The sequence below is a fragment of the Polyodon spathula genome, chromosome 10 (assembly GCF_017654505.1).
Source record: "Polyodon spathula isolate WHYD16114869_AA chromosome 10, ASM1765450v1, whole genome shotgun sequence".
NCBI lineage: Eukaryota > Metazoa > Chordata > Actinopteri > Acipenseriformes > Polyodontidae > Polyodon > Polyodon spathula.
In genome coordinates, this window is record NC_054543.1 from 37887705 (window position 1) to 37910595 (window position 22891).

Consider the following 22891-nt stretch of genomic DNA (forward strand, 5'->3'; position numbering starts at 1 on the left):
AAAAAGAGAGGCCCTGTAGGGAAGAGCTACAGGGGAGTTGAGACGGGGATTTGAACTGAGCTAGGGCACAGACAAAGCAAAGAACAGAGGAAATAAGGCAATGAAACAAGCAAATTCAGCTTGGAAACTGTCATAAGGAGAAGGGTTTAAGCAGTGGATGGTTAAGTAGTTCCTGTTTGTACATTTGTCCAAGTTTTAGAATGGTAAGAGTGCAGTAGATGTTGGTTAATGTTTGACAGTAGGTTAAGTAAACAATCCAGTTTTGAGCTGTCAAGGACAATTCAGGCAGATGAGATTGCAACACAGCTACCGTTGTTACCCTGTTTATCGTTTTGCATCTACATTGTGACATAGGAGTCGAAACTTCTGTTGGGGCTGAAAATCTTTTTAGTTCTAAAACTGAGCTTAATGCATGTGGTTACAGCTGCTCTTTGCATTTGCAATACCATTTCAGTTTGTTCTGCTTTAAAGAAAGGGGTATTTGTATTTTTTTTTATTAGCTACGTTGACAACATCATCTAAACTGGTAAAAAATAATAATAATAAAAAAAAAATCAAGTGAAAGCTAAATGCTCTGTCCAGTCTAGTGCAGTATTTATCTTGTTTCTTATTTTATTTAAAAAAAGAGTGCAGCCACCATTTTGTCCAATCTCCATCCACTAGAATGATATATTTTTTGCACCGTTTGAAATTACCTGCCGTTCTCAAATAAAAATACTCCTACCAGTTTTCTTCTCTTCACGTTACACTCCATCAATCACTTCATTGTTTTACAAAAGTTACTCTTTGTCTGAGATCAGTTGTTGTTGTTGTTGTTGTTGAGTTTTTTTTTTTTTGTTTTTTTTTTGGAATTTCAAGCTAGAAAAATTGGAACTAAGATAAACCAATATTAAAATGGCGACAGAACCTAGTAATATAATCGAAAGAACTGTTTATTTATTAACGGTGTTCTTTTTTCATGACAGAAGAACAGCTAAAGGGAAGGCTCCACCTCTTCCATCCACAGCAAAGCGCTTTGATGGTTCTTCAGTTTCTCAGAGTGTGGAATCTCCAAACATAGTCATGGATCGGAAGGAGAACTTCATTGATCAGGACATCACTCTCACAGTGGTGCTTCCAGGAGGTGCGGAGAAGTCGGCTACTGTACATGGAAGGTAACAACAAACAGTGCAGTTGTGACAACACAAAACCTATAAGATAATGGGTAGAAAAGAATAAAGAATATGAGCTCAGTTTAGGAACAGAACTATTTTAAATGGTATACAAACATCTAAAACCTGGTTGTAGCAAGGCTCAGGTAAACACCTGTTTTAGATTTCTAATTTTAGGTTTCCTTTTCACAAAATGTACCTTTTTCTTGCCCTTCTTGCTAAATGGTTCTTTTGCCTTTTTTTTTTTTAATTTTTTTCCTTATTTTTAGACTTTTTGGTTATTGGAGGAACTCCCTAAGACTTTGTATTTGGGTTTTGGCTGGAAAATTTGTCTTTTAAATGTTAGATTTGTAGATTTAATGTTACCTAACGTAGGAGTACCTTTGATGTAAAAGAATTCTAGGAACCTGTCTTTTGTTTCTGTAATGTGTCTGAATTCATTAAAAGCTTTTACATTTTTTTTTTTTTTTTAAATGTTCTGAACAGCGAAAGATGTGACAGTAGTTTTTTCTACAAGTATACCCCCACACTCTTATTTGCAGTCCATTTAGGGTTATGATAGCATGGACTATGTCTGGCTCGCGTTCAGGATACAAATGCTGGGTTATTGGCATTCATTTCATAATAGAATATTGCCATACAAGTTATAGCTACCATTTGAATGCTCGTGATGGCAGTCTCAAAGATGGCAATCAAGTGAGTCCCAAAGAATGCATTGAGACAAATGGGGCTCAATCCATGTCTTCCTCCAGCCCTGTCTAATATACTACCACAGGGGTCATGGTTTTCATATAGCGTTAATTTCTAATGTGAATTTATCTAATGAAAATACAGCTTTTAAAACAAATCAATAATAATTTTAATCGCAACACAAGCGACAAGGTTTATTACAAAGGATTTAGCCTCAAAGACTTTATCCAAACTGCTAATTCCAAACTTGATCCCCAAGTATTTCAGGGATACAAAGTGTTCATTATTATACAGATTAAACTGTTGGCATTCTATTTCCTAAAGCTCGGCTTAATTCCATAGTCTGGCTGTGCTGGAAACCTGTGCAAATGGCATTTCTAACAGGTTTAGTAGTGAGTGAATGTTATGTATTTTTTTTTTGCATTAGAGTCCATGGTGTAAAATTGTGATGTGATTTATTTATTTGTCAATAGTTAGCATTTACTGTGATATTGTGTGTGTTTGTTCTTGTGCAAATTCTTAGCACACAAAATAGATTATATGATAAAACATTAGGCTGAAGAGTATTGGGTTTGTGGCAGCATTTTTTTCTTGTACTGATTCTACTGTGTTGAGGCTTTCTAGGAGCCAAGTGCTAGATCTTCATGAGTGGGAACATGTTCAGTTCTTGCATGTTTTAATTTTACAGTCAAATCTCTAGTGTCAAGGTGTTTGTGTTCTATCTTGCTTTTTTTGTTGAACATTAATATATCATAAAAATGGTTGTGCACATCATGGTTTACAGGCACGCCGACGTGTCCATATTATACAAACAAAAGAAAGTGACTTTTTACAATTTCATGCCTAGATTCTAAAAAAAAAAATGTTATTTAGGGGGTGGTGGAATTTACACTTTTGCGTTATGCTAATGTAGTTTACATTGTGTGGTAATTTTTGAAAGACATTTTCTTGTATCATTCAGTTGATACCAGGGGTGATTATACACAATATATACAAGGTAGTTTGTATTTCCCCTTCTACAATACATAAAACCTGTTTTGATGACCTCCAACACGTTTAACCTTTTATTATTGGTAAGTTTTTGTGATAAAGTTTTAGTGAGAAGTTGGTGGGGCTGAAAATTGACTATTTAACTATTTGTTCCTAATGAAAAGAATTGCTCTGATACTGTTGTTCTGGCAAAAAGTCTGAGCTTTTGAATGTGGTAGAGTTCAGAGCCCTCTTTTGGAAATCTTGGTGTATTACTTCTCCCCGTGTTTCAAAAAGCTGTCATGTACAGTTTCTTTGTATTTGTACAGGGTGATGGAAGTAGATGTATTTTTAAATATATTGGTGAATGACATTACAAAATATTAAAATAAGTCATGTACTGTATCTGAAGTATCTCTTATGCTTTTGTATTGAGTGCTTCTTTGAGCAAGCATTTACTGGCCCTTTTATTTGCAGTTTAAGCTAAACTTGATTAACTGCATTGAATGACCTTCTAGAGACAAACAGTGTGAACTATATTGAAAGTGCCAGCTAGAAGTCATTTCATGACCTTCGTAAAGACAAAAGTCCTACTAGGCATTAGATTAGGAAACAGCTGACACAGCATGAAACTCATTATGCTCTGGGGTGCAGCTGCCAAGTCTAAACAAAAATGTAAGTTATTACTACCATGTTAGATTTTAATCTGCTGGGTATGTATGGAATAGTCCAGCAGGCTGTACTGTTGAAGTCAGGGCATTGTCTGTGCTGTTCCATTAGTACATGCTGGTAAAAGTATGAAGCAGTTTGATTAGTTTCCAGATTCTACAACTGGCAAGCACATGATTTGAGTAAATTTATATGCAAGAGCATTTAGGGATCAGGATACAAGGTTGCACAAGACAAAGGCAATAAAGCACGAGACACTTATTCCCCCTTAAAATCTGCAGGGATTTCACAAAAAAACTCAATGTCCATCATTTTTGTACAGGTACTTTGGAATACATGTGCCCCACTACCATAAGTGAGGGGCTATCTGTAAGTGATGAATCATTGCTCAGTTAATATTTTGAATGATCAGCATCCCTCTGCTTTACATTGTTTGTTTGTTTTTTCTTTGTGTGTTTTTTTTCAGCAAGCCTATGATGGACTTGTTGGTTGTACTGTGTGGGAAGTATCGTCTAAACCCATCGAGCCATACCATAGAACTCCTGTCAGCTAACAGAAACCAAATCAAGTTTAAACCAAATGCATTGATAGGAGAACTGGAAGCAGAAAAAGTGATATTGAAGCCAAAAGGCATGAATGAGAAGAAGAAGTCTGCTCCTGTAGTGCCTGAGGTAGGAATCTTTGAAACTTGTCTCGGTGCCTGACACCATGCTGTAAGGGGTTGAGAACAGCAACTTGGTATATATTACTATTAGTTTTTGCACACTAGTACGTAAGCCCTGTCTTGGTTGCTTGTTACTCCTTTCCCATGGTCAGTCCTAAAACACATGTTCTAGCATCCCCTTACATCATGGGTCTCCAACCGTGGTCCTGGAGAGCCCCTATCCAGCAGGTTTTATAAGTGTCTTTACATCATCTGTGGATAAACATCTGGAACGCCTGTTAATATTGACTAATTAAACCAGTAACTGGTTCAACTAAGTAACACATTGGTTGAAATGAAAACCAGCAGCCACAGTAGCTCTCCAGGACCAGGGTTGAAGACCCCTGCTTTGCATCAACAATAGAGTTGTTTCTTTCTTTCTTTTTTTTTTTTTTTACCAACAGGAGTGTTTATTTTTGTTTTATGGCTAAAAAAAAAAAAAAATCTCAAGTTCGCAAACGGCCCGGCACAGAGTGGCTTTATAAGAATTGGACCCTTTGTTGCCTACCACTTAAACATAGCACCATTTGATATACCCAAAACCAAAATCCCATTTGGAAGGACATTCTGCACACGTAAAAACAATGTATGCAGATATCACACTGCAAAGAAAAGGGAGGTCAAAGGGGAGGTTGATGGGTCATTGTCCTGAGGTTCTTAAAAAAAAAAAAAAAAAAAAAAAAAAAAAAAAAAATTTTTTTTTTTTTTTTTTTAAATTGTGATAAGCGACAAGCATAAGAACTGAAGTGTTATAATATTAATTAACAAAGAAAGCAATACACATTGAGCAGCCCAGCTAACAAGACGTTTCTGGTTTCTTCAGGCAACGGTCCGGCTGGTAATAAACTATAAAAAGACTCAAAAAACCATTTTAAGAGTTAGTCCACAAGTACCTCTTCAACAACTGATCCCTGCAGTTAGTGAAAAATGTGAATTTGATCCAAAGCACATTGTATTGCTTAAAGAGGAACGGTCCCGGGAGGGTCTGGACTTGACAAAATCCCTCAATGATCTGGGCTTAAGAGAAGTGTATGCACTGGACACTGGAGGTGAGTCACATTGCAGTTATCAGCAGAAGATAGAAACTAACAGATTCCCAGTGCAATTTTAAATTTATTTGTCAGAAAAAAGTTGTATTTAAAAAACCTGTCTTATAGATTTGTAATACTAGGTTCCCTGTACTGGTATGTGTTTTCTTCAACTTCAGTCTAGGGGATTGTTCTTCTATAATCTTTTGCTACCCCTGTTATTGTTCTGCTATACCTCATTTAGGGAGTATCGATACGATAATACACAGTATCATGATATATGAAACACTGTTGTGGAAGCTGATTTACAAGGCTACTTCAAGAAATGGCTTGATGAGGTTCTTTGATCAATAAACAACCAAATGAGCAAGATGGGCCAAATGGACCTCCTCTTGTTTATAACATTTCTTATATTCGTAAGAAGTCACTATAATATAACGCCTCCATAAATCTATACTGTTCAAATGTTTTACAACAAGTAAACTACCAATAAAACTAGTAAACACAGTATAATGCTAAACTAGACATGCCTGAGTGATGTCTTTTTAAACAAACACAGTAATGTGTTGCATTAGGGAATACACGCAAATGTTATGTTCTTTAATTTTAAACACTGCGTTCCTTTTTCAATTTTATAGTGTTACATATTTTAAAAATCACCCCTTACAAATAATTTAATAAAATTATATTTAGTGCTACATTTCTAAACAAACAGGCCACTAGTGTTGATGCCTTCCTCTTGCGTGCTGTTAGAACATAATGTTGTTTAAACGTATTCAAGCCAAATGTCTCCATCAAAGCAATGCCCCAGTGCACCGTAAATAAGAAATTGTGCTAGCGAGAGGAGACCATTCGGCCCATCATGCTCTTTTAGTTGTTAAAAATCTTGCAAAGTAAATTAGGCAAAAGACAACCACTATACTTATTATAATAAACTGCAAGTACTTTTTATCACTTTCGTGCTGAACCTGTAGCCGTCTGCATTGGTGGACTTGTGTTGTGTGATTCGGAACCTCTTCTGGCGAAGCGTCACGTTGATCCTGTTGGGGAAACTGATACACTGGCAGTGAAATGTGTATTCGTTCTGGTCTTTCCACCGCCCATGCATGCTATTCAAAACACAGGATTTATTGTACTTTATGAAATGTGTTCTACAAGCATCAGCAGTCAAAAGTATAATCCACAATTGAGAGCACTGCCAAAGGTTAAGTCTAATCCTTTAAATGCCCTTTAAAGTGACATTACATGTGTGGTTGGAAGCCGTCACTTTAGCTTTTTGACAAACACTATACACTTACATTTAAAAAAAAAAAATTAAATGAAAAAATGTTTGATATGTAGCTGTAACGGCTTCCTCTCTTTCCTAACTTCCTCCTAGTGTAACTAGGAGGCCATTTCCTGGTCTGTTCAGTGGAGAACAAGCTAGCCACAATATTAAGTGATATGTGAATTGTGCAGCTTTACATAAAACAGAAAATTCATTTTTAAAATGGGAGGGGAGGCAGAATTGAGTTGGCGTTTTTGTATTTTTTTTTTTTTTTATTATTCCACGTAATACATAGCATGTGTCGTTTTCAGTCTTCAGTAAAACCCAGCTACAAACCATTTATTCACAGCAGTGACATATTTTATATTGTAGACATGGCGTTTCAATTGGATAACTTCTTTTCCAATTGTATTTAGTTCACCAGATAATTGAAACGTCTTTAGTGGTAGCCACATTCCAGCCTTGCGTGTGTGTAGGCATGGGTGCCAAGGATTCTGCAGAGTCAGAAGTTTATTGTAAGGCAGCATCCAGTCCTCTTATGGAGGTACAGTATAGCAGAGCAGGTGATCTAGAATAGGTTCATAGGCTTGTGAATCTGGAAGTAAGAAAATATGTACTCTAAACATAAGCTTGATAATCTTGCCTCATAAGCTTGTCTTGTAGTATGTTGTAGAAGAAAAAAGCCCAGTGTCTAAACAGATGAATCGCGGTGACCTGTAATTATATCGCTGTCCTGCTTTATTTTTATTGTGTACACAATCACATATTGTCATTGTATTTCTCTTCCAGGCATTTCTTCAGGTTTGCACAGCTTTTCTGTCCATCAAGGTACAGTGATACATAGCATTGATTATCTAATGAATATAAAAAAAGACTATCTTCATAATGAACTTGGTAATCTAGTTCAGACTGAAAAAAAAGTCAAATTTTTGAAAATGCACTACAAAATAAAATATGTATTTTGTTACCTTGGTATTGTGAATACAGGCTTATTTTTGAAGCTGTTTTGTAGAAATCAAAAGCAGGTTTCTGAACTGTATTTCTTTTGTTATTGTTTTGTTTGTTTCTACTAGATCACATAGACCAAACAAGCAGTGAGATTCTTAAGGAGAAAGAAAACAAAGGATTCTTCAATATATTTAGAAGAAGCAAGAAAAAAAATGAACAGGTTGGTTATGTTTGATAACATGGTTTCCTGTCTCAGTATGTCAAATTGACACTTCTAGTGTTTGCACTTACAACTTGAACCTAAAATGGCTTAGACTCGAGCAGATTAAAAAACATATTTTTAAAATCAATCTTCCAGCTTCGGTTTTTCATTTGATGCTGCATTTAACACAGCATTACCCAAACACCTGTGTGTTTTTGCACAGTATAGAATACAGTGAACCAGTCAAAACTGTAGATTTCCACGTTCACAGCGAGTAACATTTTATTTTGGAAATATAGGGCCTGTTTCATATGTGGGGAGGGGGGGGGGGTCTTGAAAAGGCATGCTGTGTACATTTGCTATGTTTGATTTTGAATGACCTCTTTATCTGTTAAAATATTATTTATAATCTTTCTTTTTTTTTCTTGTTTCTTTCCAGGCTGCGAGTGCTCCAGCGTCGCCGACTTTAATTCAGAGACCTGGTATGCGGACATCCCAAAGTGTCCGTGCTCATACTTACAGCTCCAGCACACTGCTCTCAGACATGCCGAAGAAGAGGCGAGCACCCCTACCTCCAATGACTGCTTCACCGAGCATGCCCCAGGACCTGAGCAACGTGCAGAGGAACACACAGCCTGCATCTCGGCCAGAAAGGGAGAAGGTTAGTGGCCAGCTTAGCTGTGCACTACGTCACATGCTTGTCGAGGATATTGGTGTGTAGCATGATTTGGAGTCCCAGTGAAAGTGAATGAATGTCAGAGATGATCCACTTGTTATATAATATAGATCATACACCTCTGTGGTCTTCCATTGCTTAACTTAACCTTATACATCACACAGTCAAAGTCCTGGAATAAAGACTTTGAAATGAATGAGGTGTGTAATGAGTTTAGTAAGCCATTCACATTAAACTGAAATTAAGAAACTAACACAGACCAAGATTCCTTTTAGTCAAGTGATGCATTCTACTACTTCTCATAGGACAAAGAGCCTATTGAGCTAATACACTGAATTGCAATTGAAACAGTGTATTTAACACTGATCATTCATTATGAGTGGTGTGCTGGGTCTAACACCTTAGCCACCTGTACCTCTTTATTATACCCTTACACTACTACATGTTTAATGTTTGAGTTGGCAGTACATGAGTAATATTACATTCTTTAGGGTGTGCAATTATTAGACAGAAAAAATACATGTAAATCATTGAAAGAAAGCATCTGTTTGAAAGATTTGAGCTTGATGACATATATAGGTAATTAGTACAGATTTAGTGAGTAAGCTTGAAGTGCTTCCTTTTGTGTGCTGTGCACATTGTTGGAACAAAAAACCTGGTCTGTACAACATGTTGCAGACTTCACCAGCTATAGAAAACTGGGCTGTAAATATGAGTGATTTATAACACTAGATGTAAATGTAATTGGTCTGCATAAAGTTACTCAGGTGTAACACAATATTAAAGAGATTTGAGGTTGAGGAGTAGTTGAGAACCTGTACCTTTTTTTTTTTTTTCTACCAAGCCAACTTTTTTGTTTATCATTAATTATCCAAGAAAAACAATATTTTAGGGCGGATTTTTTTTTTTTCTGTTCTTTAGGCATTCTAAACTTCACTTACTGTTACAATTCAATACAGACATATTTCGTTCCTATTTGTTTTTGAATGTCTACATACGAAGCAAATACTATATAAATTGTTACATTTTTCAGGATTTTGCTGGAATAAGCAGACAAGCATCCTCTGAATCCTCTCTGAGGAGTACCAAACGGAAAGCCCCACCTCCTCCAGCACCACCCTGCAAAATGGCACAAGAACAGCCCCTGCAGGAGACTCATAATAAAGGTAGGCTTCATGAGGATTTATTCCAATACAAATGAAAGCAATAGTTGCATATCAATGAACACAAAATCTTAGCATGAATTTGTGTCTTATACTGTAAATGAATTTGGACTAACACGTGTAAATGGCATTTGTAGAAGCACACATTTAGATTAAGTACATGTGTTCTATGAAGCAATAACTGTATCCCACAGTTCAAGAAATAAATATGATTCTGGTTTCAGAACAAAAGCAGTAAAGTTACCCTAGTTAAATATTGCTAGAAACATGTATTATATACTGCAGTGTGCCAGGGAATGAAAAATAAGATAACAATGAATGGCCTTAGTATTTTACATGATTCAATACGATTGAGTTGGCATGTGAGAGGAAAAGGGCTGATAACAAAGATTACGTTTCATGCTTGGTTTTAAATATACATGCTTTCATACACTTCTGTGTGGTTTCATTTATGTTTGTTCTAAAGTCTGCTCTGTGAAAAATATAATGGTCTAGGATGTTGAAATGAAATCCCTGAAAGTGAATCTGTTTGTGTAGTAGGTCGGTGCTCTGCACTGTGTCATGTGGGATGTTTTAATACTTGTTTTCAGTGATTACAGTAATTTCAGTGGATTTTGATGCTGGTAACTCTAACTTCTGCTCTGTAACAACTTTTAAATCACAAACTTAACATATGCACTGACACCTACTGTATATGCATTACTGAAATTATGGTGCACTGATGCTATTGCTACAAGTGATTTCATCGTTACCAGTACCCTATGTAGTTAATTTGCATATTTTTTTATAGCCTGTAGTAATTTTAAAGTTTGAATGCATTCTAAAAGCTTTAAACATGTTCTATAAAACACCTGCATGGCCTTCTACCTGAAAGCTTTTTTCTTTTGTTTTTGTTTTTTGCTTGCATACCAGTACCTTTTAGTATATATTTATGCAATCAATATTATTATTATTATTATTATTGTCTACATATTTTCATGTTGTGCCTTTTCACAATCTGGAAATGTGAAATGCCTTTCAAAATCATAGAAATATTACTAGCCTGTCAGCCAGTACTGATTTAGAGTACCAGCTGAAGACTGCTGAATGTTTTAGTTCATAATTTTCAATGGTTTAACACTAGAAGCGCTGGAATTTTGAAACTACCTGGAAGCACCAAACTGGTCATTTTAAACAGCTATAGTATGGTAATGAAAGCCAAATGATCATATAAAACTCAAAAGTTTTACTTATGAACATCAAATCAAACCCTTGCATAGCAGAAACATAGCAGAATATATATTTGGGGCATTGTAGTAATCCATGGTCTCAGGCTTTTTTTTTTTTTTTTGGTTTCCGATCGCCACTGTTTTGTGCATAGAGCTGAGAGTGAACCTGCAGTGCTATACACAGGGGGGGTACCTATGACACAGAGAGGCGTGCTTTTCAAGCACTCAAAGAATGTAGACAGGACTGATTTGCATTGAAAATGGCAGGCAGGATTAAAGGCTATATTTTATGAATAAATATCAATATAAATATAACGATCAAATTGACCGGCTTGGCGCTTCTAGTGTTAAAGAACTTTGGTGCATTGATAATACTAGGCTAAATGATAACCCTTTCAGTTGTAAGAGGAGCTGCCATTCCTGAACACTACATGTACATATCATTTGCAAATCTGAGTAACGTTTCTGTTCCCATCTACAGATATTGATGAGTTTCAAGAAGGAAGTGAATGAGTGTCTGAAATGTTGCAAGCTCCTTCTCCTCTCTACCTGCTCCAAGCTTCTGCTTTTCACCCTTGCAGCCGTCTCTTCCTTGTTTGGTGGCGTTTTTATTTATCCTGTTCTTCTTCTGTGTCTTGTATTGATTGTTTCTGTCCATTCAAACCCCTTCACTATGAGATTGTGTGCCGTACTCTGACATGCTGTTTTTTCTTTACTTTTGTTCTATTGCTGTCTGAAATGAGTGTGTTTTTATTTTATAATTGGAGTGCTATCGGACACACAAAAAAAATGTTTACAGGAAAGCTAATAATTTATTTCATATAATGGATTTTTTAAAATCCTATATACTGTCTATGGGATTATTTTAGTAATTTCTGTCACCAAAGTGTAACCACCTTTCTTGTTTTATTAAATGTTTTATGCAAATTCTGTTTTCTGTGTTTACTTTGTATCTTTGTATTCTCCCAGAAACATTGCTATTGCTTTCATTCGATTAAACCCTTATTGTTTACCTGTACTTTGTGTTCGCTGATGTTTTGGTTCACCATATGTCACATTTTAAGTAAACGAGTCCTGAAGAAATATATTTCTTTTATTATATATTTAAATATTACATATTTAAATTATAATAGACATTATTATAATTTAGTATACAAGTCTATTAAATTAAATTATTTAATTTAATATAAATTTAATGTAGTATATTAAATTAAATTATTTAAATATGTCAGTCACAAAAAATGATTCTTTTTGATAATGATTCTGTTTTATTTTAAAACCCTCCCCACATACTTATTTCAGTGGTTGGGGTGTGTGTGTGTGTGTTTTTGGTTTATAATGGTATTAATATCCCCCTACAGTGCTCAATACATGTGAGATTTATTGACCTTGTCTGAGGACCATTGTCTAGTGGATAATAACCTCTTTGTCGAATATGATTATCTGTAAAGTATTGATTTAGTTAAAACATTTGGGCTGGAGATTTGTTTTTCTTTAACCAGATGCACAGTATGATACTTTAAATGATCTTATTAATTTTGCGTGATTTTTATATATTTTCTTTCTTTGTGGGTTCAGCTGGAGTTTTCTCCCAACAATGCCTTGAGGAAATAAATGAAAAGGAAGAAGCAACTGTTCCAAATACTGAGGATTCAGGAACCACTATGCAGGAACGACAGTCAGTGCATCGCCCCTATACATCGTCTGATTTACCATCAGACACTCCAGAAATTGAACCTACTTCACTAGCTGATAGTGCAGACAGGCAGAGCTCCCCGACTATGTCTGAAAGCTGTGAAAGAGGTGGCATGACCACAGATGGCAAGTACGAACTCTTGAGAAGAGCACTTATTAGTTCTCCATACAGGCAGTAGGAGAAGGGGTGCATTTTAGCATTAGTACAGAATTTTAAAGAGCCTGCTTCCGTTACATTCTGACTTTTATGTACTGCATGTTCAAAAAAAAAATGCACTTCTCATTCTATTAAATATTGTACTACAACTAGATGTTCACAAATGTTGGCAACATAATATAGATGGTCTGTTTTATAATTATTATACTTCTATAATGTAAAGCAACTTGGAAGTACAAGGCATCAGTATCTTAGTGGCCATTTTCAATAACAAGTTTAAGTGTTTTTAGACAGGTGTGCTTTTAACTTTTATTTCAAACAAAATAATAACCTGTGTTGACAGACAAGCCAGCGTCGTTGTAAACAGCCAAGAGCGTGACCACAGTGTCGAGGAAATTAGAGGGCATTCTGTAACTCCTGGCTTGCAGAACAATGGTAAGTTTTAAAAACATAATATCTGACTCTGGGTGATTTAGCATTTAAATCTGGAATGGATTGAAAGTACATTTCACTTTCGCTTTTCTTTTTTGTGATTATTTTCATGTCATTATTCAAGTCAAAGTTAAATACACTATGTAACACAATTTTTGTTACTGGGCAGTAAGTGTTATTTCCTAATTGCTTATGCCTCAAAAGTATAGAAAATGGCTATTATTCCCCACAAACTTTGCTTTTGTGACCAGGACAGTGATATTTTTAAATTTATCTATTTCCAATGAGAAAACGGGCGAATTTGTGTCTTCGTTCACATAAAGTCAGAAAAAAACAACATATGAATCCAAATTAACATATATTTATACTAAAGTAATACAAAAATGACTACAAAAGATTTAGAAGTGAGTAGTTTTTCGAGATTTACGATTATACTGTAAATCACTTTCACGAATCAGCCCCCAAATGTAGTCTCCTATCATGTTCTTGTTATACTGTCCTTGGTAGCGGCGTTCAAAGTCCAGTATATCCTGGTGGAAGCGCTCGCCTTGCTCCTCCGAGTACCCTCCCATGTTCTCCTTGAATTTATCAAGATGAGCATCAAGGATATGGACTTTGAGGGACATCCTACAGCCCATTGTGCCGTAGTTCTTCACCAGAGTCTCAACCAGCTCCACATAGTTTTCGGCCTTGTGATTGCCCAGGAAGCCCCGAACCACTGTGACAAAGCTGTTCCAAGCCGCTTTCTCCTTACTAGTGAGCTTCTTGGGGAATTCATTGCACTCCAGGATCTTCTTTGTCTGTGGTCCGACGAAGACACCGGCTTTGACCTTTACCTCAGACAGCTTAGGGGAGAAGTCTTGAAGGTACTTGAAGGCTGCTGACTCCTTATCTAGAGCTCTGACAAATTGTTTCATAAGGCCCAATTTGATGTGCAGTGGTGGCATCAGCACCTTCCGGGGGTCCACCAGTGGCTCCCACTTGACGTTGTTCCTCCCCACAGAGAACTCGGTCCGCTGTGGCCAGTCCCGCCTGTGGTAGTGTGCCTTGGTGTCCCTGCTGTCCCAAAGGCAAAGATAGCAGGGAAACTTGGTAAAACTGCCTTGGAGACCCATCAGGAATGCCACCATTGCAGCCTCTTGATGCCATCTCAGAAAAATGCAGATATGTATCCACTTAGGCAGCTGGAACTAAACTGAACTGGTGGGCTTAAGGCCCCTGTATTTATACTACTATTTATATTACTGGAAAGTTCTAGAAAGTTCTAGAAGTTACTCCAAGTTTACTCAGCACTGAATCTATCTGGAATGTTCTGGAAAATAGGTAAATTTCAAAATATCACTGTCCTGGTCACAAAAGCAAAGTTTGTGGGGAATAATAGCCATTTTCTATACTTTTGAGGCATAAGCAATTAGGAAATAACACTTACTACCCAGGAACCAAAAAAAATAAAAATATTGTTACACGGTGGTATCAACCTCCATATCTGAAACAATTAGAGATGCATATTTTGCAGGAATATATATATAATATTATATATATATATATATATATATATATATATATATATATATATATATATATATATATATATATATATATAAATAATTGTATAAATTGCACAAGAGTAAAACCTTTTGTTCTGGGGTTCATTTCAGAAGTGGGATCTGTGACATGCAAGAGTGAGGAGACATGCACTGTGACTGCAAGTGAGGAGCCTGTAAAAGAGCAACAGGTTACAGTGAGCTGCATAGCCGTGCCAGCAGATGAAAGCAGTTACGAATGTGACACTGAAAAAACAAACGACTTTGAAAAGATTCAGGACCCTAAAACTAATTTTGCTATTAGAAAATCTGTGAAAATGATAGATGCAGCCATTCAAGCATCAGTTGAAATGGACAGTGAAGACCCAGCACTTGAGGAGACCAATGAAGAGATACAGGACCAAAGTATTGTTAAAACACATTTTATAACTTCAGAAAAAAAAGTACATGCATCTACTGTAACGGATATCAATTCGACTACACAAGAGGGATGGTCACAGGATATGTCAATTAAGAAATTAAATCTAACAGAGAATGAATGTACACCTCAAACCTATGAAAAGACTGCTGACTGCCAAACAAAAAGCCCTGTGGTCTACAAGAGAGACTCTGAGCCTAAACCAAAGCCGTCTAATGAAGCGACAAGGGACTACATACCAAAGATTGGAATGACTACTTACAAAATTGTGCCTCAAAAGTCCTTGGAGAAGCTAAAGTTCTACGAGGTTGAAGTGACACTGGAGGTCCAAGACAAGACTAGGAATCTAGAAATATTGACTCCGTTAACCGACTCCAATCCAGAGGTACCACAGTACTCCGATGTACAGAGTGCCTCTGATTCAAATGAGATTCAGTGTCTTAACACTGGTGGAACTGTTCAACCTGCCAAAAATGACTTTGTTGTAATTCATAATGAAGCTGCAATATCAGTTTATAACACGGCCCAAGTAACCGTAAAAGAAGCTGCGGGAACTTCAAGTAATGGCCAACCTTTATCTCCATCTGAGACGCACTGCCAGCCACTACCTCTGTCAGGAGTGGAAGAAAAGAAAAATCCACCTGCTACTAAACCAAAACCTGGGTCTTTCCGCTTGCCACAGCAAAAAAGAACACCTGGGTATTATGTAACTTCAGCAGCTAGTAAACATGGCATAGGGTGTACCAGCCCTGGTCCTAACGAGACTCCCCAGAGCCCTGCAAATGTGAAGGATGCCACGCCTGACGAGACTCTTCAAACTGTAGACGAAACCAGTTCTCCTCCCCCTCCACCAATTAATTTGTCTGAAATATCAGTAGAAAAAGATAAAGAAGAAAGAGAAGCTGCAGTGGTTTCAAGGCCCCTAAGTTATCCTAATAAAGGGTCAGCAGGATTGAGTTTCCTTAAATATCGAAGTTTTGCTGCTCCTAAACCATATCCATCTCCCTTTGCTCTTGCCGTGTCTTCGGCGGTCAAGCGCGCTCAGTTTAGTAGAGGATCATCTTTAAAGGCTCACACTTCTCAAGAATTTCCAAGTGCATCTTTTCTTCAAAGTTATACTAAAGAGGTGAAAGAACCATCAAAAGTCTTAAAAGAATCATCTAATACTATTTGCAGTTCTGTACAGGTAAATATTTAATAACACCTTTCTTAATATTCAATATATGATATGAACAAGTCCAGTAATACACTATGAACTTGATTTAACTCTTGAAAACAAGGTAAATATAAACACATTTCTAAAAGTATTCCTGTGAAGCAAGGTTTTACCGCTACTAGCATTGTAACTGTTTTTTGCTATTGAAAGGTTCTTGGATGTGTGCTTGTGTTGTATACTTCAAATATGCAAAGACAACATTTACAAGTAAAAGGTACTGCTACATTCATGTGCCAAATCCCTTCCTGTGCTGGTTAAATTTCACTCCAGTTAGGTCATGTGATCAACCACACAGACGGTCCCTTTTGATTGCAAATCTCTGAAGAATTCCCTCTATAGTGACCAGTTCTCTTTATTTTAATATTGCTGATTACACTATGTAACACAATTTTTGTTCCTGGGTAGTAAGTGTTATTTCCTAATTGCTTATGCCTCAAAAGTATAGAAAATAGCTATTATTCCCCACAAACTTTGCTTTTGTGACCAGGACAGTGATATTTCAAAATATCACTATTTCCAAAGGGAAAACGGGCAAATGGGTGTCTTTTCGTTCCCATAAAGTTAGAAAAAAACAACATATGAATCCAAATTAACATGTATTTATACTAAAGTAATACAAAAATGACTACAAAAGATTTAGAAGTGAGTAGTTTTTCGAGATTTACGATTATACTGTAAATACAGTATAAGACATAAGCAATTAGGAAATAAATCTCAAAAAAAAAAATTGTTACACAGTGTTTATTTTTATTCTAGGAAAATGACTGTCAGGAAAGACCAGAAGAACATCAGGTGAAGCTGCAGGTCCAAGCCCAGTCGTGCACTTCACTGGGTAATGGGACTCCCGCCCGGGTATCTGACATTGGTGACCCTGAGGAGATCCACAACACCCTCCTAGATGCTATTCTGTCAGGAGACGGGGCTGCCAAATTGAAAAAGGTAAAGGGTTTCTAAATATTGAAACTACTGAATTATTACTGTAGTGTTTTTTTTTTTTTTGTAAAATAAGGGGTTTGGCTTTCAGTTGAAACAATGATGATATTCTTTTTATTTAGGTTATATTTTAGGATTGTGTTTTATTTAGTCTGCTACATTACTTCTCTGTAGTCTTGCCATAAACCATGTTTTACAGCAATTCTACTTTTTCCACAACGGCCAGGCCAGCACAGCACATACGAATCAAGGTCCCCCCCACCCCCCCCCACATATCTTTTTACATTTATCTTCTCTGACTTTGTGCTTATGTAAGCTGTGATTTGTGTAAATGTAATATAACATTTTATAAATAATATGCAAGTTTGCCAGTACCAGTATTTGCAAGAATACCTTTTTTTTTCCTTTTAATAATTACAATAATTGTGCATGTATAGAGCCAGGCAGCCACATTTACATACTTCTGTGTTGAATGGCAGCTTTGCTCTGGGGTTGCTATTTTTTTGTATATACTTTAACAGTATGTTTGCGTATATTTACTGTGCAACATTTCATGTGGCATCCAGATGTACTGTTACGTAATTCAATAACACTATTTTGTATAATGACACATTTGTGTTCTTTTTCCAGGCTCCTGTTGCATTGAATACTATATCTGTTAATGGAGGATCCATACCAACTCAACCTTGTTCTTCATCGACAGAGTAGCAACTTAAACTGCATTTGATGACTTACGTTTAACCACCTGCATTATAAACACCAAATCAATAGGTACTTTATTGTACAAAACATGCAAGGTAGCGTGACTCAAGACTGCAGTGGAGTTGAAATACTGTACTTCTGAAACTGATTATTTTGATAATTGTTCATATTCTTGTTACTAAATGAGTATTATAATATTTGCCAAAATTGTTGTTTGCTATAAATTATTTAGGTATTAATATATATATATATATATATATATATATATATATATATATATATATATATATATATATATATATATATATATATATATATACACACACACACACACACACTAGAATATTATATTTTGCTTCAGTGGGTTTGCTGATCATTTTAAAAAATCTACTTCTATCACTTGTTTCCTTGACGTATTTGGCTTTTTTGATGTTTGTTTTTTGCATTGATCTGCAAGTATTTTGATTTTGAAAGTGAATTGTATTTTTACAGTATCATATTTTCAGGTGTTATTCCCAGGAATCCTGTAGCAAGAACTAACTTAATATACAGTGCTGTCAGAAACAAATTGCTTTATTTATTTCCTTGCCTTTGTCTTGAACAATCATATAACTGTATTTCTTTAAAAATGGCAATAAAAGGAAAGTCTAGTTATTGTGGTGAACTGCTTGTGGCAGTTGCATGGACTTTCATACAGCAAGTATGTCGAATATGTCCAGAATACTGACCAGTTAATGTATGTTATATCGCTTAACAATATGTACACGCACGAGTTTAACTACATGTGTACTTGTCTGGTGTTGCATTGGGTCATTCAATAAACATAAGAATCTGTATGGTATACAAAATAAAAATGTCGCCTGCCTTTTAAAACATTTCCTTGGCATTATACAAAATATTTGTGACTTGAAAGTTTACTTTTGGTAAAACACCTCAGGAAAGGTATGATTTTATATATATATATATATATATATATATATATATATATATATATATATATATATATATATATATATATATATATATATATATATAACCATGTTTATTCATCTAAATACCCAACAAAACAAATGATTTAATAATTTGACTGAACTGTACATTTATGCAATCCATCATTTCAAATGAGTTGATTCATGCTTGTTTGTTAATTTTTTAACCAAAGTGTTGGTCTTTCCAGAACTAACATCCTAGTGTACTTCTCTTATTTAAACATGTGCAGGGATCACAGTAAGCTTCAGTAGACTCATTTTTGTTAGGAAGAACAAACAGTAATTTGTGAACTGAAGCCACACATGCCTTGAAAAAACAAGACGTGTGCTGCATACCGGTATACATAACAAATGAGTTAAAGATATTGTTAATATTTAATCTAGTGTGTGTTTCAACAGAATCAACACCAAAGTATTTGAATTCAGTGAATGAAATGCAAAAGCTGTTACAAGTTAATGTTAGTGAAACTATGTAGTTTCATTCCAAAATCCTTTCTACCCAATGAAGTATAGGGGGGAAAAATGCACACCACTAAGATGTTTGAAAGTTAAAGCCTATTTATTATGTATTTATTCAGCAAGATAGGATTAGTTTTATATAATGCAAATGTATACATTCTTATCTAAAGATCTTTTCTGCAACTTAGTTACACACATTTTTGTATGTGTTATCTTGGAAATAACATTCCCTTTGATTAAAACAAACAAAAAAACTAAATGAAATAAAAAACAAATACTTAAATCAGTTTCTGTAGATGTGGTGACGAAGTAAGATGCAATATGCAGTTCAGAAGCAGTGCCAACTTTTAGTTTTCAAGCATTGAGTATGATTATATATGAAGCATTTGAATTGTTTCTGAAACCATCGGTGATGTAATATTCAATATAAAAATAACTTTAAATATCAGGCTTCTTGGGTCACTTCAAAAATAATTAAATACATGATTTCTAGCAATGTATTGGCAAGGTCTATATATATATATATATATATATATATATATATATATATATATATATATATATATATATATATATATATATATCTTTCACTTTTTTTTATAATCTGGCAAGTTTACAGAAGTAAACCTTGGTGCTAAGTGATTCATGCATGCATAGTGCAGAAAGTACACCTCACTGACCCTAACCTATTTCCATGGACACATTTTTGAGACAGTGACATGTTATTCAGTGTATTTTCATTAATCCATAGCTTGCTTTCTGTATTTTATACTATCCCATTATCTTCAAATAAAGTTTTCCCATGGTCCGAGAGAAATTAAATTGTGGTTACTTTTACAATAGATTGAAGAAGCTGAGGTCAAAACACGTTACATTCATCAATGTAAGCAGTGACTGTGGAATCTTTTATTTCAATTGAATAACAACGTAATGGATTTCTACAATTTGGATCCATTGATTTACAATATTTTCAAACCTAAATGTTAAATTGACAAAACAGTTCCCCCCAAAACACTGCTTATTACAGAGGTGAAGTTTCCACATGGTAACTTTGTACAGTGTGTTGTGGCTTTTTAATGACAGGATAATTGGTGTGCTGGCTTGATTGGGTGGAGCAGTTACTCATAAAAATGTGGATTAACCAACACCATGCTAGTTAAGATACGGCTGCTTGTATTATGTAGTGTTATTTATACTTAAGACACATCACACACATAAACAATTATACAAGGACAGTCACCTATAATTGGCCTCAACTTTCTCTGCTCATGCTCATATGTTGACTGAGATGGGTCAATAGGATGTTTTATCAACTAACCATGGTACATTTCATGCCAGGCATTCTGGGTAATAAAAAACTATAATTATTTTTAAGTACTTAACCTCCCTCTGAGACTTCCGCTAAGGCGTGCCTCTAGAATTGGGTGAGTTTATTTGTTGTCATCATTTTGGAATGAATCTTGAGCGAGACAAAGAATGAGTTACGCTTTTAAGAAGTAAAATACCAGAACTAGTAATCCTTTTGCTTTTATTTAATATGTTATCTACATACAGCTATGGCCAAAACATTTGCATTGTCTAGAATTTTAGGATTGAGACAATGTAAAAAAAAAAAAAAAAAAAAAAAAAAAAAAAAAACTATGAGCATAGTTTATATTTATTTAATGTAATCCTGTAATCAAAGAAACTACAAAATGACACCACAAAAGTCTATCAGAAGTCATAATAATAGTACAGTATTACATGTTAGATTTTGAAATGTCAATTTTTAATTGTTGACAGCTTCATTAACTACACGGAAAACTATAAAATGGTATGTAATTCATTAGTAATGTAAAATTATTCAGCAGGTTTCATTCGACTTTATGAAGCAAAATTAGTTAATTCTATAGAGTGATGCAAAACCATTGCCCATAGCTGTGGTTTAACTAGTTAGATCGACAAATGCATATAAAAAATGAACAGAATTAATTGATGGTAAGAGGCGTGTAGTGCCGTGACCCAGAGGGAAATAAATTTGGCTAAAGTGAAGTTTTCAAGAGTAGGTAGCACAGCATGATGGCCAACACAAGGGTGCGATAGAGAGAGCTGTCGGGGGAATCTTCGATTGGTGAAGCCACTTTTTATTTGTCTATTTGTTCTGCTGGAGCTATGGGTCATTATTTTCATTTGTTTGTTAAAGTGAAGAGAGCAGTCTGGTTTTCATTGAAAATGTAACTGCTTCTTACCAGTACTTTAATATTTTTTTTAATTCAACAAATTAGTTTTAAGTAGCATCTGTTACAAGAGGCCCTGAAATGAAAAAAAAAAAAAGCTCAGCAATTTTTGTATTGCACTTAGGAGCTCTTTGATGTCTGCAGAACAGCGCATACTGTAAAGTACTGCGTCATCCCTGTACCGAGAATTCTTTGCTAATGTAGAAGATGGTAAGGAGAAGAACATCCAGTATTTATGTAAATTATTCTAATTGCACAACAGGCAGGCTTGTTCTTTACATTAAATCATGCATTCCTTATGCTGCTGTCTATGTACTTCCAAAACGCAAGTTTCCTTGGCAATAAAATCAGTTGAGCCTGTATACATATATCTATAGACTACACCAAGCTCTTCAATTAAAAACATAGTAACTGCATTTATTGGGGCCCTAATCACATTTCCTGTCTGTGTCTATTGTTAGGTCTGCTCAGACACAAACTTAAGACCCTATTGTTTAATTTTGTTATTTTATTTTTATAGATAAATAGACGTGTGGGGTACACATACCCTTCTATAATTAGATCTAAAACATCTACATTATAATTTTGCTATAAATCGTTCAATCTAATACCTACTGCACACCTATAATATGTTGGCAGCAGTCATGGACTTTGTCATAATTAAAAAGTGAAATTATGTATATAAAGGAACTTGCAGGAATTTGAGGAAAGAAAAAAAAAAAAAAAGTTGGTTATTATCCCTGACAACCATGTATTAGTGAAACGGTGGAAAGAAAACCAACCTCATGGTAATCTGTATTTTTATAAATTCTTAAAGATATCTAGAAATACTGAAATAACATACATTGAGGTGCAACTTTTAAATTACGCCCAGTTGCACAATTAAATGATTGAGTGTATATTAATCTGAGGATATAGACCTATCTTTATTATGTATTTTTACGTATCTAGAGAGCTGATTTTCCTACAGTGAATTGTGATAAAAGGAAATGTCTTACGTGGTGGAAATGTTTCCTGCAAGTCGTGGTTAAAAATTGAATATTTAATTAAATAAACTTGTCAGAATATCTGGATGTTTGGGGGTTGTCTGTAAATAAGTCACTCTTATATCTAAACATACGTCTAATGAAACCATTTGTACAATTGTGATGAACCTTGTACAGCACAGGCTTCAGCACAAGTTATTGAATGTATCAGAATCATGGGGTATATGCAGGTTGTCAGTCTGGAAAGCAGCATTAATGAGAGAAACGTGAACACGTCTAGAAAACTAAACGATAATAAAAATATATTTTTAAGCCTTGGTTATGTACAGCGTGGCCCCGTTAATATTTCGCAGCTTCAACAGGTGAGGGCTGAACTGATAATTTTCTACATCCAAACAGCTGAGGTTGCAATGACGTAATACAGACGTGTCTCGAAGCTGACACCTGTTTAATAGGACCCGCAAGTGAGT

At 35.3% G+C, this 22891-nt stretch overlaps 1 protein-coding gene across 4 annotated transcripts in view; it reads left to right on the top strand.

Annotated features, from left to right (window-relative positions):
- The window catches only part of LOC121322259 (cordon-bleu protein-like 1), a 42622-nt gene extending 24652 nt beyond the window's left edge, over positions 1–17970 (top strand). For all 4 annotated transcript variants that reach the window (XM_041261951.1, XM_041261952.1, XM_041261953.1 and 1 more), the window contains 12 exons: positions 966–1154; positions 3946–4150; positions 5006–5231; positions 7267–7305; positions 7551–7645; positions 8067–8288; positions 9337–9469; positions 12253–12499; positions 12870–12961; positions 14617–16106; positions 16893–17075; positions 17700–17970. In XM_041261951.1, coding sequence (XP_041117885.1) covers positions 966–1154; positions 3946–4150; positions 5006–5231; positions 7267–7305; positions 7551–7645; positions 8067–8288; positions 9337–9469; positions 12253–12499; positions 12870–12961; positions 14617–16106; positions 16893–17075; positions 17700–17777 — 3199 coding nt within the window. In that variant the 3' untranslated portion in view covers positions 17778–17970. The remainder of the gene's footprint in view (positions 1–965; positions 1155–3945; positions 4151–5005; positions 5232–7266; positions 7306–7550; positions 7646–8066; positions 8289–9336; positions 9470–12252; positions 12500–12869; positions 12962–14616; positions 16107–16892; positions 17076–17699) is intronic.
- Positions 17971–22891: the final 4921 nt, after the last annotated feature.